General features: G+C 50.7%; 2 protein-coding genes across 2 annotated transcripts in view; both read right to left on the bottom strand.

The window, feature by feature from the left end:
* Window positions 1-5,374: 5,374 nt before the first annotated feature.
* Window positions 5,375-6,466, bottom strand: LOC121869211 (basic salivary proline-rich protein 1-like). Its single transcript, XM_042370449.1, has one exon. It carries the CDS (start codon window positions 6,464-6,466, stop codon window positions 5,375-5,377), a length of 1,092 nt encoding a protein of 363 aa, XP_042226383.1.
* The window catches only part of LOC121869210 (tetra-peptide repeat homeobox protein 1-like), a 34,625-nt gene continuing 24,181 nt past the window's right edge, over window positions 6,463-16,906 (bottom strand). Inside the window, exon 3 of the mRNA XM_042370448.1 lies at window positions 6,463-6,627. Coding sequence (XP_042226382.1) covers window positions 6,463-6,627 — 165 coding nt within the window. The remainder of the gene's footprint in view (window positions 6,628-16,906) is intronic.

The following is a 16,906-nucleotide window of genomic DNA, read 5'->3' as shown; positions in this document are numbered from 1 at the left end:
TGTTGCTGTGTTTTGTTGTGCTGTGTTGTGTTGTATTTGTGCTGTGCTGTGCTGTGCTGTGCTGTGTTGTGCTGTGTTGTGTTGTGCTGTGCTGTGTTGTGTTGTGTTGTGCTGTGTTGCTGTGTGTTGTGCTGTGCTGTGTGTGTGCTGTGTTGTGCTGTGCTGTGTTGTGTTGTGCTGTGTTGTGTGCTGTGCTGTGTTGTGCTGTGTTGTGCTGTGCTGTGCTGTGCTGTGTTGTGTTGTGTTGTGCTGTGCTGTGTTGTGCTGTGCTGTGCTGTGTGCTGTGCTGTGCTGCTGTGTGTGTTGTGTTGTGTTGTGTTGTGTGCTGTGTTGTGCTGTGTTGTGTTGTGCTGTGTTGTGCTGTGCTGTGTTGTGTTGTGCTGTGCTGTGTTGTGCTGTGTTGTGTGGTGTTGTGTTGTGCTGTGTTGTGCTGTGCTGTGTTTGTGCTGTGCTGTGCTGTGCTGTGTTGTGCTGTGCTGTGTTGTGTTGTGCTGTGCTGTGTTGTGTGTTGTGCTGTGCTGTGTTGTGTTGTGCTGTATGCTGTGCTGTGTTGTGTGCTGTGTTGTGTTGTGCTGTGCTGTGTTGTGCTGTGTTGTGCTGTGCTGTGCTGTGTGTGTTGTGCTGTGCTGTGCTGTGTTGTGTTGTGTTGTGTTGTGTTGTGCTGTGTTGTGTTGTGCTGTGTTTGTGCACTGTGCTGTGTTGTGCTGTGCTGTGCTGTGTTGTTTGTGTTGTGTTGTGCTGTGCTGTGTATGTTGTGCTGTGCTGTGCTGTATTTGTGTTGTGTTGTGTTGTGCTGTGCTGCTGTGCTGTGCTGTGCTGTGCTGTGTTGTGCTGTGCTGTGTTGTGTTGTGCTGTGCTGTGTTGTGCTGTGTGTGCTGTGTTGTGCTGTGTTGTGTGTTGTGCTGTGTTGCTGTGTTGTGCTGCTGTGCTGTGTTGTGTGTTGTGTTGTGTTGTGCTGTGCTGTGTTGTGTTGTGTTGTGCTGTGCTGTGCTGTGTTGTGCTGTGTTGTGTTGTGTTGTGTGTTGTGCTGTGCTGTGCTGTGCTGTGCTGTGCTGTGCTGTGTTGTGTTGTGCTGTGCTGTGTTGTGTGTTGTGCTGTGCTGTGTTGTGCTGTGCTGTGCTGTGTTGTGCTGTGCTGTGCTGTGTTGTGCTGTGCTGTGCTGTGCTGTGTGTGTTGTGCTGTGCTGTGTTGTGTTGTGCTGTGCTGTGTGTTGTGCTGTGCTGTGTTGTTGTGTTGTGTTGTGTGCTGTGCTGTGTTGTTGTGTTGTGTTGTGTTGTGTTGTGTTGTGTTGTGCTGTGCTGTGCTGTGTTGTGTTGTGCTGTGTTGTGTTGTGTTGTGTTGTGCTGTGTTGTGTTGTGTTGTGCTGTGCTGTCAGAGAAACAATTGAGACCTTTGTGTAAATGAGGCAGAAAGTCAGATCATCAACCTGGGACTTAGTCACACAGAGTCAACCATTAGACAACACATTATGCTTCAATATCTTCCCAGTACCTCCTGTTTGGTACCTGCCTACACACCTACTGCTACTGCCTACTAACTACTGTAGGAGGAGTTTAAACCAATTATAAATACCGTATGACTCTAAGAAACGCGACAGAGTATATTTCTAGTGTTGACCCAGAACTGTAAACTAATCCATTATATAAACTACTCATAAAATATATTTGAAATACATCTATAAATATAAACTCAGTTACAGTATTATAATAATTTATATATTGAAATAGTATTAAGACTCGTATACACATTGTCCACCTCTGCTAACCGTAACCTAACCTAACCTAACCTAACCTAACCTAACCTAACCTAACCTAACCTAACCTAACCTAACCTAACCTAACCTAACCTAACCAAAACGTAATCTAACCTTAACTAGATACATTAACATTAATAATAATAATAATAATAATAAGTTTCCATTTTCCACGTCGTAATCGCATTTAAGTGAGGGTGCTTACTGGAGCCTCGTGTGGGGTTAAGGGGGAGGATCTGTGGTGTGAAGGGGAGACAAGAGGGGGAGATAGGAGGGGAGATAGGAGGGGAGAAGTCTCTTAAAATGGTGGAAGTTTAAAACCTTTAGGTAAGCTCATTCTGTCTCTGGTCAAACACGCCAATACAGTTGACAAGTGAACACCATTCATCCTTATTGACACCAACGCCTCCGTTTCCTTCCATCGTAACTTCGACTTAACAAAATCCCCCCCCCAAAAAAATAATGATTATTTTTTTATTAATCAGTAGATATAACAATAATCTATTTTTATATAGGTTTATTATATATGTGATGTACTTTTTATAACTGGTTTTTAATTGGTTTAATAATTTTGTGTATTAGTTAGTTTCTGTATTCGGACACGGTGACCCATCATGGCGGCGAGGCTAGGCTGACATCTGTCTACTGGAAGGGAACGTATCCATTGAAGGCTGGGTAAATATTGCTCTTATATCCTTCTATATCCTCTTATATCCCGTTATATCCTCTTATATCCCGTTATATCCTGGTCATCCCTCATATAAGGCCATCCTGACGCCATACAGGGGATATAATCGTCAAAATGAACAAGTCGGTCAGTCCTCAGAGGCGCACAAGAGGGACAGATTGTGAAGAGGAAATGACACTCGTATGGGTGATGAGTGGTGATGAGTGGTGGTGGAGTGGTGATGAGTGGTGATGAGTGGTGGTGGAGTGGTGATGAGTGGTGATGAGTGGTGTTGAGTGGTGGTGGTGAGTGGTGATGGAGTGGTGACGTGTGATGATGGAGTGGTGATGAGTGATGATGAGTGGTGATGAGTGGTGATGAGTGGTGATGGAGTGGTGATGGAGTGGTGATGAGTGGTGATGGTGTGGTGTAACTAAATAAAATAACAAAAATTATATAAATAAACAGAGAGAAGAGAAACAAATTAACAAATACAATAATTGGAAGAAATTGATTAAATAAGAGAAACGTGATGAACGAAAATGACGACTCGTGGAAACTTTTTTATCTGACGAACTAAGTTATAATTACTACTACCTAATGACGGAGTGGGGTGGAGTGGGAGTGGGGTGAGGGGGGGTGAGGGAAGAGTGGGGTGAGATGGAGAGGAGAGGGAATTAGGACAAAAAAAAATTTCAAGTAAATTCGTGAGAAAATTGTTAGTCATAAAACGTAGAATCTGTCATCAACACCATACCTCACCCCTCCTCCTCACCTCCCTCCCTCCCCTCCTCCTCACCCCTCCTCCTCACCTCCCTCCTCCTCACCCCTCCTCCTCCTCACCCTCCTCCTCACCCCCCTCCCCCCTCCTCACCCCTCCTCACCCTCCTCCTCACCCTCCTCCTCCACCCCTCTCACCCCTCCTCCTCACCCCTCCTCCTCACCCCTCTCACCCCTCCTCCTCACCCCCTCCTCCTCACCCTCCTCCTCACCCCTCACCCTCCTCCTCACCCCTCCTCCTCACCCTCCCCTCACCCTCCCCTCCCCCTCTCACTACCAGGTAAGAGGGAGTGAGCCTCAACTTGTATCATTTAATAAGTTATTTGTCTGACCTACACCTGGGCTGTCCTCCTTAATTACCTGCTCTTGTTGTCAACAGGTGGGGGGCTTCTTTTGTCTTCTTCTTCTCCTCTTGTCTTCCTCTTCTCTTGTCTTCCTCTTCTCCATCTTTGTATTTATTTTCTTTCTATAATATTTATTTATCTCTCTCTCTCTCTCTCTCTCTCTCTCTCTCTCTCTCTCTCTCTTTCTCTCTTTCTTGGTGTGTGTGTGTGTGTGTGTAATACTCAGATTCTCTCTCAGCCTGCCCCTGGTTCAGCCACCCCTCCACCATCCACCCAGCTTAACGGTACTACCCTCTCTAATGTTACCCACTTCCAGTATCTCGGCTCCCACCTGTCCACCACCGCGGACATCGATGAAGAGATTCAACATCAGATCAGATGTTCATCTCAAGCCTTTGGTAGACTCTGTACCCGTGTCTTCAGCTGTAGGGAGCTGAAATTATCTACAAAGTTACACGTATATCGAGCAGTGGTCCTCCCCACCCTGCTGTAGGGCAGTGAGACATGGGTCACATACAAGAGGCACCTCAAGGCACTTGATAACTCTCACCAACGTAGTCTACGTTCCATCCTCCGAGTTCGCTGGGAAGACAAGAGAACAAATGCTAGTATTCTCGCTGACACCAACTGTAGGAGCATCGAGGCTACCATTATCCATGAACAACTACGCTGGACTGGCCATGTTACCCTCATGGACGACAGTAGACTGCCAAAGTAGCTACTTTACAGTCACCTAACGAATAGTAAACGTAACGCTGGCGGGCAACTGAAGAGGTATAAGGATAGTCTTAAGACAAACCTGAAAAAGGTGCCAAATCGACCCCCTCACCTGGGAGACGATTACTCCACACCGTAACGCTTGGAGGAGCACCACACGAGAAGGTGTCAATACTTTCGAGTTAGCCCGACTGCATAACGAGGCAGACAAGCGCCAACGCCGGAAAGACGCTGCCACCGCCCCTCCCGCACTAGATGTAGCCCCCCACACGTGCCACATCTGTGATCGACTCTCCCTGTCCCGTATCGGCCTCTTTAGTCACCTTAGAACTCACCAACGAAGGTGACATCCTTAATAACTCATATCATTGTATCATAGCTGGATGATCGTCATACTTGATTACCAGTAGTAGTAGTAGTAGTAGTGTGTGTGTGTGTGTGTGTGTGTGTGTGTGTGTGTGTGTGGGTAAGAAAGAGAGAGAGAGAGAGAGAGTCATACACACACAACACCTTCCTCTACATCTTAACTCAACCAATCAGGACCTCACCAGCGCCTAACATTTCACAAAAAACTAAAATTCGCGTTGGCAGAAAATGTTGCCAACTCTGAGGGCGGGAAAGTTTTAGTCAACAGAGGAGACAAATAACACATGAATGAGCTGGTAACACTGTCTCCCACACCACCACTTATTATGGTATATAAGGAGCGGGTCCTGTGGGATCCTGTGCAGGGTCCTGGGGGGTCCTGTGGGGATCCTGGCGGGTCCTGGGGTCTGGGGTCCTGGGGGTCCTGTGGGGGGTCTGGCGGGTCCTGTGGGATCCTGGCAGGTGGGATCCTATCTGTGGGATCTGGCAGGTCCTGTGGGGTCCTGGCAGGTCCTGTGGGATCTGGGGGTCCTGTGGGGTCCTGTGGGATCCTGGGGGTCCTGTCCTGTGGGGTCCCTGGCAGGTCCTGTGGGATCCTGGCAGGTCCTGTGGGTCCTGTGGGGTCCTGATCCCAGGTTGTGGGATCCTGTCTGGGTCCATCCTGTGGGGGGGTCCCTGTGGGGTCCTGGTCCTGTAGGTCCTGTGGGATCTGGGGTCCTGTGGGATCCTAGCGGGTCCTGTGGGATCCTAGGGGTCCTGTGGGGATCCTGTGGGATCTGCGGGTCTTGTGGGATCTAGCGGGGTCCTGGCGGGTCCTGTGGGATCCCTGTGGGGTCCTGTGGGGTCCTGGCAGGTCCTGGGGATCTGGCTCCTGTGGGATCCTGGCGGGTCCTCTGGGATCCTGGGGTCTGTGGGGTCCTCTGTGGGGTCCTGTGGGTCCTGGGGATCCTGGCCCTGTGGGATCCTGCAGGTCCTGTGGGATCTGGCAGTCCTGGGTCCTGGCAGGTCCTGTGGGATCCTGCGGGTCCTGTGGGATCCTGGCAGGTCTGTGGGATCCTGGCAGGTCCTGTGGGGGTCCTGGGTCTGGGGTCTGGCGGGTCCTGTGGGATCCTGGCGGGTCCTGTGGGGTCCTGTGGGGTCCTGTGGGGTCCTGTGGGGGGTCCTGTGGGATCCTGGCGGGTCCTGTGGGATCCTGGCGGGTCCTGTGGGATCCTGGCCTGTGGGATCCTGTGGGGTCCTGTGGGATCCTGGCGGGTCCTGTGGGATCCTGTGGGTCCTGTGGGATCCTGGCGGGTCCTGTGGGATCCTGTGGGGTCCTGTGGGGTCCTGGCGGGTCCTGTGGGATCCTGGCGGGTCCTGTGTGGGATCCTGGCGGGTCCTGTGGGATCCTTGGGTCCTGTGGGATCCTGGCAGGTCCTGTGGGATCCTGGCGGGTCCTGTGGGATCCTCCTGTGTGGGATCCTGGGGGGTCCTGTGGGATCTTCCTGTGGGGTCCTGGCAGGTCCTGTGGGATCCTGTCCTGTGGGATCCTGGCAGGTCCTGGGGATCTAGGGGTCCTGTGGGATCCTGGCAGGTCCTGTGGGATCCTCCTGTGGGATCCTGGCAGGTCCTGTGGGATCCTGGCGGGTCCTGTGGGGTCCTGTGGGTCCTGTGGGATCTAGCGGGTCCTGTGGGATCCCTGGCAGGTCCTGTGGGGTCCTGGCAGGTCCTGTGGGATCCTGGCGGGTCCCCTGGTCCTGGGGGTCCTGTGGGGTCCTGTGGGATCCTGGCAGGTCCTGTGGGATCCTGTCCTGTGGGGTCCTGTGGGATCCCCTGGCAGGTCCTGTGGGATCCTGTCATCCTGTCCTGTGGGGTCCTGGCAGGTCCTGTGGGGTCCTGTGGGGTCCTGGGGGTCCTGGGGATCTGTGTGGGATCCTGGGTCCTGTGGGGTCCTGTGGGGTCCTGTGGGGTCCTGGCAGGTCCTGTGGGATCCTGACAGGTCCTGGGATCTGTGTGGGGTCCTGTGGGATAGTCTTTCTTATAGGGAGAAAATTCTAATACTTCTTCTTTAATACACTATTGTCCTCAGGTGTTTTTGTATTGTAAAAATTAATTACCATTGACCTCAGAATATCTCCTAATATCAAGTGCACATGACCTCAAAATGGCCTCAAAATGGCCATGATATTGGTCAGATCTCCAAAAAATTCTGAGGGGGGAGGGGGGGCTCCTACAGCACCCCCCTTCCCCCTCCCCGGATTCACAGCTGGTCTGAGAGTCACAGTGTAAATTCTCAAGGTATCTCCCCCTCCCTAGCTTCTCCTCCCCTCCTTACTTCCCCTCCCCTCCTTGCTTCCCCTCCCTCCTTGCTTCCCTCCCTCCTTACTTCCCCTCCTCCTTACTTCCCTCCCTCCTTACTTCTTCTCCTCATACTTCCCCCTCCCCTTACTTCCCCTCCCCTTACTTCCCTCCTCCTTACTTCCCCTCCCCCTTACTTCCCCTCCTCCATACTTCCCCTCTCCTTTTCTCACCCTCTCCTTCCGCCTCTCTTCTTTACTCCCCCTCCCCCCCTTCCTCCCATCCCAGTACCTCAAGACTGGGGACAAGAGGAGGAGAGAGGAGGGAGGAGGGAGGAGGAAGGGAGGCGTGAGATGTAGCGGAGGCAACATTAGTGCATCTCGCCGTTCCCCCTCCACCCCTCATCCCCCTCCCCCCCAGCGGTTCCGGAACGCCCGCTGTTACAGACACAACGCCCCAAATTTACACTGTACACACGTCCTCTTCAATATGAACAACCTGGCCGTTTGTCCGTTGCCCAATTTCCTGACGAAGGCCCCCAGGGTGTGTGGCCTTCACCGCGCCGTCGCCCCTACCGCCAACTTTACCCGGTGAAATGAGCGCCCGAGGCCACGACGACGCGAACTATCGGTACTTCAAAGAAAACTAGATTAAGGGTTCCCCGGGGTTTAACACAGGTCGGTTGAGGGTCCTATGTTTCCACTGAGATACCTGCTGAGGGAACCTGCTGAGGGGGACCTGCTGAGGGGGGACCTGCTGAGGGAGGAACCTATTGAGGGGACCAACTGAGTAGACCAGCTGAGAGAACCTGAAATCTATTTTACTCGTAATTCATTACTTCCTTTGGACATTTTTCCCCACCTCTACTGAAAGTCGGGAGGATATCTGTACTCAGTTTCCCCTCGAAGGCAAAAAAAAAAAAAAAAAGTAATGTAAAAGGAAAGAGAAAACGGATAAAGTTTGCCAGAACACAGAAAGTGGATTGGCAAAAAGCCGTAGATACCGAGTCGCCGTCGTGTTTGGCTTAAATAGTCACACCTTTTGAGGGTGGCACCAGACACACACAGGCTTCCAGGGCAGGGGCTTTGTTACACAACTTCAGCACGATGATCGTCCCCGTGTAGAATGGTGAGAACTGCCTACCTCCTGCTGGCCCTCCTCCTCCTCCCCTCCTGTGGCCCTCCTCCCTGTTTTGTGTGTGTGTGGCCCTCCCTCTCTCCCCTGCTGTGTGTGTGGCCCTCCCTCTCCCTGCTGTGTGGCCCTCCCTCCTCCCTGCTGTGTGTGTGTGGCCCTCCTCCCCTCCCTCCTGCTGTGTGTGCCCTCCCTCCCTCCCTGCTGTGTGTGTGCCCCTCCCCTCCCCTGCTGTGTGGGGCCTCCCTCCCTCCCTCCCTGTGTGTGTGGCCTCCCTCCTCCCTGCTGTGTGTGTGGCCTCCTCCCCTCCCTCCCTCCCTGCTGTGTGTGTGCCCTCCCTCCCCTCCCTGTGTGTGTGGCCCTCCCCTCCCCTCCCCCTACTGTGTGTGGCCCTCCCTATTTGTGGCCCTGCCTGCTGTGGTCCCTTTGTTGTGTGTGGCCCAATTGTGTGTGACCCCTGTGTTGTGGCCTCCCTGCAGTGTGTGGCCCTGTCATCTGTGGCCCTGTTGAATGTGACCCTTTTTGCTCTGGCCCTGCCTTCTATGACACTGCCTGCTGTGGCTGTATTGTGTGTGGCCCTACCTGCTATGGCCCTGTCTCCCTGCTGTGGCCATGCCTCCCTGCTGTGGCCCTGCCTTTCTGATGTGTGTGGCCCTATCTGCTGTGGCCCTCCCTGTTGTGTGACTGCTTGCCTGCTGTGACCCTATTGTGTGTGGCCCTCCCTACTGTGACCCTATTGTGTGTGGCCTCCTTCTGCTCGACCCTATTGTGTGTGGCCCTCCCTGCTGTGACCCTATTGTGTGTGGCCCTCCCTGCTGTGGCCCTATTGTGTGTGGCCCTCCCTTCTGTGACCCTATTGTGTGTGGCCCTCCCTGCTGTGACCCTATTGTGTGTGGCCCTCCCTGCTGTGATCTTACCTGTAATAATAATAATAATAATAATAATAATAATTCCGAAGAAGAAATGAAAGGGAAAGAGACGGACAGACAGACAGACAGACAGACAGGACAAGGTTAAGTGAGTCGGCGGTCACTTGCATGACTTCATTATTCAGATTGGCCAGGTAGTTTCTGTCCCCCCTTGCATGTCTGCTGCGATTCCAGGTCTGGTCTCGACGGGACAGCATCTGGATCAGGGGAGAATAAGGACCTCATCCTCCGAATACGAGGGTTAACATCCACACTTCAGGATGCAGGCCGTCCTGTGATTCCATATACAGTCATGTCGGTATCTTGGGGAATGAGGCAGCAGATGGCCTTCCCAAGACTGGCTGTAACAAGGCCACACCTGACTACAACAAGGCCACACCTGACTACAACAAGGCCACACCTGACTACGTTGTTCCTCGAAGACTTTTACAGCTTAGGACACAAATTAGACGCAAACAGAGAGAAGCTCGGGAAGCAGCCATCCCCCTGGACTCCCGCCCACCTGGTACGATGTCCTCCGTAAACTTCCCGACCGCTCGTATGTCTATGGGGAAGGGTCGCGGAAAGGGGACGTGATTGCTGCCCGTATCATCATTGGGTATGACTTTGCTTGGGAGATTGGTATCCCCGCATCCCCTGAGCAACGCTCTTGTGCATTATGCAGAAGACCCGACAGCCGCACCCTTATCCACTACCTCCTAAGATGTCTCCCCACACAACGCTTCCGTGACGCCTGCTGGACCACGACCCCCTGACGATGATCCTCCCCATACTGGCCAGATATTATGTAAAGAACATTATGTGTTAAAGGAATAGCCTTCCTTCCTTAGGCTTTAGTAAGAACCTTTATAATATTTGTACATACTTGTGACACTTGCCAGATGCCACTGTTGTTATTGTACCTAGTGACAGCACCAGGATCCCGCTTCCTCTATCAAGAAATAAAATATTGAAATTGAATTGATTGGCCCGGTGAGATCGCGTCCCCGGTCGTGATTGGTGGATTGGTTGAGGCTCACCCCACCCCTCACTACCCTCACCCCACCCCTCACTACCCTCACCCCACCCCTCACTACCCTCTCACCCCACCTCCTTACCCTTTACCCCTCCTACCCCCTCCCTTCACACCCCTCACTACCTCCTTCTACTATTTTCCCCCTACCCTTTTTTCCCCTTCCCCCTCACCCTCTCCTCTCCCCCTCAATTCTCTCCCCTCACTCCCTCTCTCACCTTTGTAGAGAAAGGAAAGGTGAAAGAAGATAAGAGGTGGGGAAGGAAGTTATAGTTCAGAGGAGGTAAGAGAGGGCGGCTGACTAAGGTAATAGTGTGTTAGGGTTGTGTCATGGGTTAGTTATTGTCTGCCGGTACAGGCACTAGACATCCTACCCTGTGCCATATATGCCTTATTTCATATTCCGCCGACCCTACTGGTGGATGCTGGTCTAGGGAGGTTGTCTATTGCCTGGCCATGTTGATCGGGGGTGGTAATGGACCTTTTAGTAACTTTTTGGGAACCATGTATGGTTGTTGTCATTGTCTGGTGGGAGTCTTTGAAGGAGTTCTTGCTCTGATCGTTCTATCTTTTGCCAGACTGCTGGCCAGGGTGTGCAGCTGCTGGTTGATGGGTTTTATTCTCAGGTCTCAATGTATCTCAGCTGTGGTTCAGGTGAAGGGGTATCTTTCACCTGTGACAAATCTTAGGGCTTCATTTTGGACCACCTGTAAATTTAATATTTGAGTGGTGCTCACAAGAGGTACTGCTGGGTAAGTTAATAAATGATGTCACCAGGCGGAGTTTTATTTTCTCAGGAAGCGCATTAAAGCAGTATAGTTTTCTCGGCTCTCTTCTTGCCTTTTCCTTCCTACTGTGGACATGATGGGAGTAACCTGTCGTGGATATATGCAGGCCCAGGAGGGTGCCTCTGCTTTTGTATTCTATCTGGGCATTATTGGTTACTAATGGATGGGTTTTCCTTCTGCATAAGGGTATCACTGTGAATTTCGGGAGACTGGTTTGGATTTTCCATTGTTTTTCGTAATTATTTACCTTTTCTAATTCCTGCCTGGTGTTGTCGGCCTGTAACGCTCGCGATTTTCCTTGATGTGTTGTTATATGAGTGAGCAGGAGAGGACTCGGAGCAACGGATTTAAGTTGGATAAGTTTAGGTTTAGGAGGGAGATAGGAAGAAACTGGTTCACAAATAGGGTGGTGGACGAGTGGAACAAGCTTAGCAACTTTGTAGTAAGTGCTGGAACGCTGGAAAGTTTTAAAGGAGGCTAGATAGGGTGGTGGACGAGTGGAACAAGCTTAGCAGCTTTGTAGTAAGTGCTGGAATGCTGGAAAGTTTTAAAGGAGGCTAGATAGGGTGGTGGACGAGTGGAACAAGCTTAGCAACTTTGTAGTAAGTGCTGGAACGCTGGAAAGTTTTAAAAGGACGCTAGATAGGGTGGTGGATGAGTGGAACAAGCTTAGCAGCTTTGTAGTAAGTGCTGGAACGCTGGAAAGTTTTAAAAGGAGGCTAGATAGATTCATGGATGATAGAGAGTGGTAGTAACTCTCGACAGGAGCTGCCATGCACTGGTCAACCGGCCCCTCACCCCTCACTTCCCTCACCCCTCACTACCATCACCCCTCACTTCCCTCACCCCTCACTACCATCACCCCTCAATTCCCTCACCCCTCACTACCATCACCCCTCACTAGTTGGCACCTAGTAATGACCTGGTTCAGAGGAGCAGTGAAGCGTCGCGCCCACCGCCGGAGTGTCATATGACAGGTCAACTGAGGTCATGTACCATAGGGTCAACCACTACCACCTCGTTTAAGGTCACTAAGTACCACCAGTAACCACAACTACCACTATCAACCACAATTAGTTACAGCTACCACAACTAATATACCAGAACCAATAATAATAATAATAATAATAATAATAATAATAATAATAATAATAATAATAATAATAATAATAATAAAAACAATAATAATAATAATTCATCTCTATCTGTCTTTCTGTCTCTGAGAAATTGTTGAAAAAGACACGTTGTGGTTAGGTTAGGTTGAGAGAGAGAAAGAAAAGGCTCTCTCTCTCTCTCTCTCTCTCTCTCTCTCTCTCTCTCTCTCTCTCTCTCTCTCTCTCTCAGCAGCTTGGGTGTGAAAGTTGTGGTAGAGCGAGTGAGAGGGAGCGGTGTCATGTGGATCAAAGAACAGCGGCTGACACTCCCTGGCCCACCCTGACACTCCCTGGCCCAAACTGACACTCCCTGGCCCACCCTGACACTCCCTGGCCCACCCTGACACACACCCCTGGCCCACTCCTGACACTCCTGGCCCAAACTGACACTCCCCTGGCCCACTCCCCTGACACTCCCTGGGCCCACCCTGACACCTCCCTGGCCCACCCTGACACTCCTGACACTCCTGGCCCTCCTTCACACCCCCCCTGACACCTATCTTACACCCCCTGACACCTATCTTACACCCCTGACACCCCCTGACAATCTTACACCTCTACACCCCCCCCTGACATCCCCTAACACCCCTGACACTGGTCTTACACCCCTCTACACCCCTGACACCTCCTGACACCCCACTCTACACCCCCTGACACCTCCTGACACCCCCTGACACCCCTGATACCCCTGACACCCCCCTGACACCTATCTACATCCGCTTACACCCCTGACACCTATCTTACATCCGCTAAACCCCTATCTCCTGACACCCCTCTTACACCCCCTTACACTTCTAACACCTCCTGACACCCCTCTTACACCCCCTAACACCCCCTGACACCCCCTGACACCCTGACATCTTGAGTGCCAACGGGTGGATTAATTTTCACTCGTAATTATTACATAAGATTAAGAGGCTATGAGACGTGACGTGTGTGTGTGTGTGTGAATTCATGAGATACATACATACATACATACATACATACATACATACATAGAGAGAGAGACCGAATTATTCAGCTGCAAATAAACACAAACTAAAAAAAAAACCCACAAACACAAAATTATCCTACAACCAAACCAAACGGGTGAGAAGGCCACAGACCCGACAAGCAAGACACCCGACCTTTGTGTTAAGACCAAATATTACTTCAGTGGGTGAGGGAATATACGCCCTTCTGACGCCCATGAGGGGGGGGGGGTGTTGGTCATAATAAAATTAATAAAAAATTTAGAATTTTTGCCGCGAACAGCAGCTAGTTTATTGTGCACCCTGTACTGTGAGTGGTAGCTAGTTTGTGCACCCCGTACTGTGAGTGGTAGCTAGTTTATTGTGCACCCCGTACTGTGAGTGGTAGCTAGTTTATTGTGCACCCCGTACTGTGAGTGGTAGCTAGTTTATTATGCACCCCGTACTGTGAGTGGTAGCTAGTTTATTATGCACCCCGTACTGTGAGTGGTAGCTAGTTTATTGTGCACCCTATACCTATACTGTGAGTGGTAGCTAGATTATTGCGCACCCCTGTACTGTGAGCGGCTATTGTCAGCACCGTACTGTGAGCGGTAGCTGGTTAAAAACTCAGTACTGTGAGTGGTAGTTAGTTTATTGTGCACCCTGTACTGTGAGTGGTAGCTAGTTTATTGTGCACCCCGTACTGTGAGCGGTAGCTAGTTTATTGTGCACCCCGTACTGTGAGCGGTCGCTAGTTTATTGTGCACCCCTTACTGTGAGCGGTAGCTAGTTTATTGTGCACCCCGTACTGTGAACAACAGAGGTGACAAAGGGTGTTCATCAGACCCCAGTGGTCAGTATATTGTGGCGTTGAATGTTACAGAGTATTTCCAGTACATTGTTTAGTTCAGTTCATAAGAGTTGACTTAGCTGCTGGGTGTGAAGTGTGGATACAGTCTTAATATATCAGCGAGAGAGAGTGGGACAATCTCTCTCTCTCTGTCTCTCTCTCTGTCTCTCTCTCTCTCTCTCTCTCTCTCTCTCTCTCTCTCTCTCGTGGTACCATAGGCTGTAAGGTAACACGCTGGTCTCACGGTGTATCTTGTATTGTGGGAGTTGGACAGTTGAGTGTGAGAGTGTGCGTGTGTTTGAGAGAGTTTGTGTGTGTGAAAGTGCGTGCGGGAATAAGAACATAAGAATGGAGGAAACTGCAGCTGGGTTTTATTGGACAGTCCCGTTTACACCCAACCCCTATCACTCATATATCCACCCAACCTAACCTAACCTATCCAGCGTGTTCTAGTTAATGACGATGTTTGGTAACTTGTTCCATTCATCCACTACTCTATTTCCAGGCCAATGTTTACCTATCTCGCGCCTAAATCTAAATTTGTCTAATATAAAACCATTGTTACGAGTTCGCTCCTGGTTGGATAGTTTGAGTACCTTTGTTATATCACCTTTGTTTAGCCCTGACTTCCATTTATACACCTCTATCATATCGCCCCTCACTCTACGTCTCTCGAGGGAGTGTAAATTAAGATGCTTTAACCTGTCTCTGTACTCAAGGTTCCTAATGCCCGGGATTAGTCTGGTCATTCTCCTCTGAACTGCGTAATCCAAGTGAGGTCTAACAAGCACAAGATATAGTTTTAGGATGACCTCGCTAGTCTTGTAACTAACACTCCTTTGTATGAACCCAAGTACTTTATTAGCCTTGTTCCCAGCTAATACACATTGTTTACTTGGCTTAAGGTTCCTACTTATCATTACTCCTAAATCTTTCTCATTGTCGGATTTCTCAATAACATCGTTGTTAAGAGTGAGTGAGACATTAGGTGTGAGACAGTATGTGTGAGTGTGAGACAGTGTGTGCGTGAGAAAGACAGTATGTGAGTATGAGAAAGCAACATGACTCTCAGAGTGTTATAGGTCACTACACACATATTAGTTTGACCTGACCTGACCTATCCGGGTGACTGAGTACCACCCCATTACCACAGTGCCACACCCTAACGATACTGCCACACACTAACGATACTGCCACATCCTTACCATACTGCCACCCCTGACCACAGTGCCAACCCCTGATAATAGAGTACCGCACCACTAACCTAACCTAACCTAACCTAACCTAACCTAACACTAACCTAACATAACCTAACCTAACCTAACACTAACCTAACATAACCTAACCTAACCTAACACTAACCTAACCCTGTTTAGAGAGTGGTGACGTGGATAAGGCGTGGGGGAGAGGAGTGAAAAAGTTGTGTTATAGTAACATCTGAGGGGTCTGACTTCCGGGGGGAGGAGGGTGATGAGGAGGGGTGAGAGGAGGAGGGATGAGTAGTGTGTGAGGGTGAGGATTAGGGGTGAGGATTAGATGAGGATAAGTCGCCCTGTTTTCCGACCATTACACCACCATGAGCCAACACACTAATATTTCAAGACTGACTAAATATTCTTATATTACTCTGGAGTCAATATGTTGTCCTTCCTCCTCCTCCTTCCCCTTCCTCCCTCCCCTCCCTCCCTCCGTCCTTTCCCTCCGTCCTTTCCTCCGTCCTTCCCTCCGTCCTTCCCTCCGTCCTCCTCCTCCTCTTCCTCCCTCCTCCTTCCTCCTCCCGTCCCTCCTCCTCCCTCCTCCTGTCCTCCTCCCTCCTCCTCCTCCCTCCTTCCTCCTTCCCTCCTTCTCCCTCCCTCCCCCTCCCTCCCTCCCTCCCTCTTTTAAGAACGTCGTAAGACATAAATCAACCTATGACTAAGTGTGTGTGTGTGTGTGTGTGATTGATTTTATTTAATTTTGCCTGGACAGTATCCCATACTGTGAGTGATAGCTAGTTTATGTGCACCACGAGTGGTAGTTGCTGTGGTACCCAGTGGAGTGTAGTGGTGGCTGGGGAGGGTGTGTAGTGGTGGTCGGGGAGGTGGTGTGGTGGTCAGGAGGGGTGGTTGGGTGGTGAGAGGTAGTGGTGGTCAGGGGAGGTGTAGGGTGGTTTGTGAGGGGTGTAGTGGTGGTGGTCGGGAGGTAGTGGTGGTGGTTAGGGAGGGTGTAGTGGTCAGGGAGGTGTAGTAGGGGGGTGTATTGGGGGAGGGTGTGTGGTGGGTGGTCAGGAGGGTGTGTGTGTGTAGTGGTGGTCGGGGAGGGTGTGGTGGTGGTCAGAGGTGGTGGTCAGGAGGTGGTGGTGGTCAGGAGGGTGTAGTGGTGGTCAGGAGGGTGTGTAGGTGGTGGTCAGGAGGGTAGTGGTCAGTGTGCGGGCCCCAGCTTCACACCTTCAGTTCCACATAATAAGCTTACCGACCCAGAGATGCCAGTCTAAAGTGCCTCACATAACACCCCACTGTCCCTCTCTCGCACTGACTTTTCTCTTCCTCTTCACTAATTTCCCTCATTCCCCCTCACCGTCTATTCTTCTATCCATCTATCCTAAGGTAGATAGGAATCAATCTTTCAGTTTCTTGTTGGTAATGGAGAGAACTGATGAGAGGTGTTTGGCGTTGTAAAGATCTCGGAGAATGAGGGGTCAAGGTGAGGGAGCCAGCTTAGGGGTGAGAGGGGCTGGGTGGGGTGGGAGAGGGGCAGGTGGGGGGTGGGGAGAGGGGGCTGGGGGAGGGTGAGAGGGGACGGTGGGGTGAGGGAGGGGTGGGACTAGATAGGTAAGTGGAAATGTTAGTGAAATTTGAGGAGAGAGAGACAGAGAGTTAGGAGGAGGTTAGCCAAGATTCTCATATTGTACAGTATGGTGTAGGTATACAATGTACCTAGACAGTGTAGGTATAAAACAATGTACCTAGACAGTGTGTATATAAATGTATAGACAGTGTGGTATACAATGTACTAGACAGTGTAGTACAAACAATGTACTGAGAGTGTAGGTATACAAACTGTACTGAGAGAGTGTAGGTATACAATGTAATAGTGTGGTATACAGGTACTAGACAGTGTAGGTATACAATGTACCTAGACAGTGTAGGTATACAATGTACCTAGACAGTGTAGGTATACAGTGTACCTAGACAGTGTGTATACAG

Source organism: Homarus americanus, unplaced genomic scaffold (genome assembly GCF_018991925.1).
Source record: "Homarus americanus isolate GMGI-L3 unplaced genomic scaffold, GMGI_Hamer_2.0 scaffold51128, whole genome shotgun sequence".
NCBI classification, from domain to species: Eukaryota; Metazoa; Arthropoda; class Malacostraca; order Decapoda; family Nephropidae; genus Homarus; species Homarus americanus.
The sequence above is the reverse complement of the archived record's forward strand: the minus strand, read 5'-3'. Positions and strand labels throughout refer to the sequence as shown.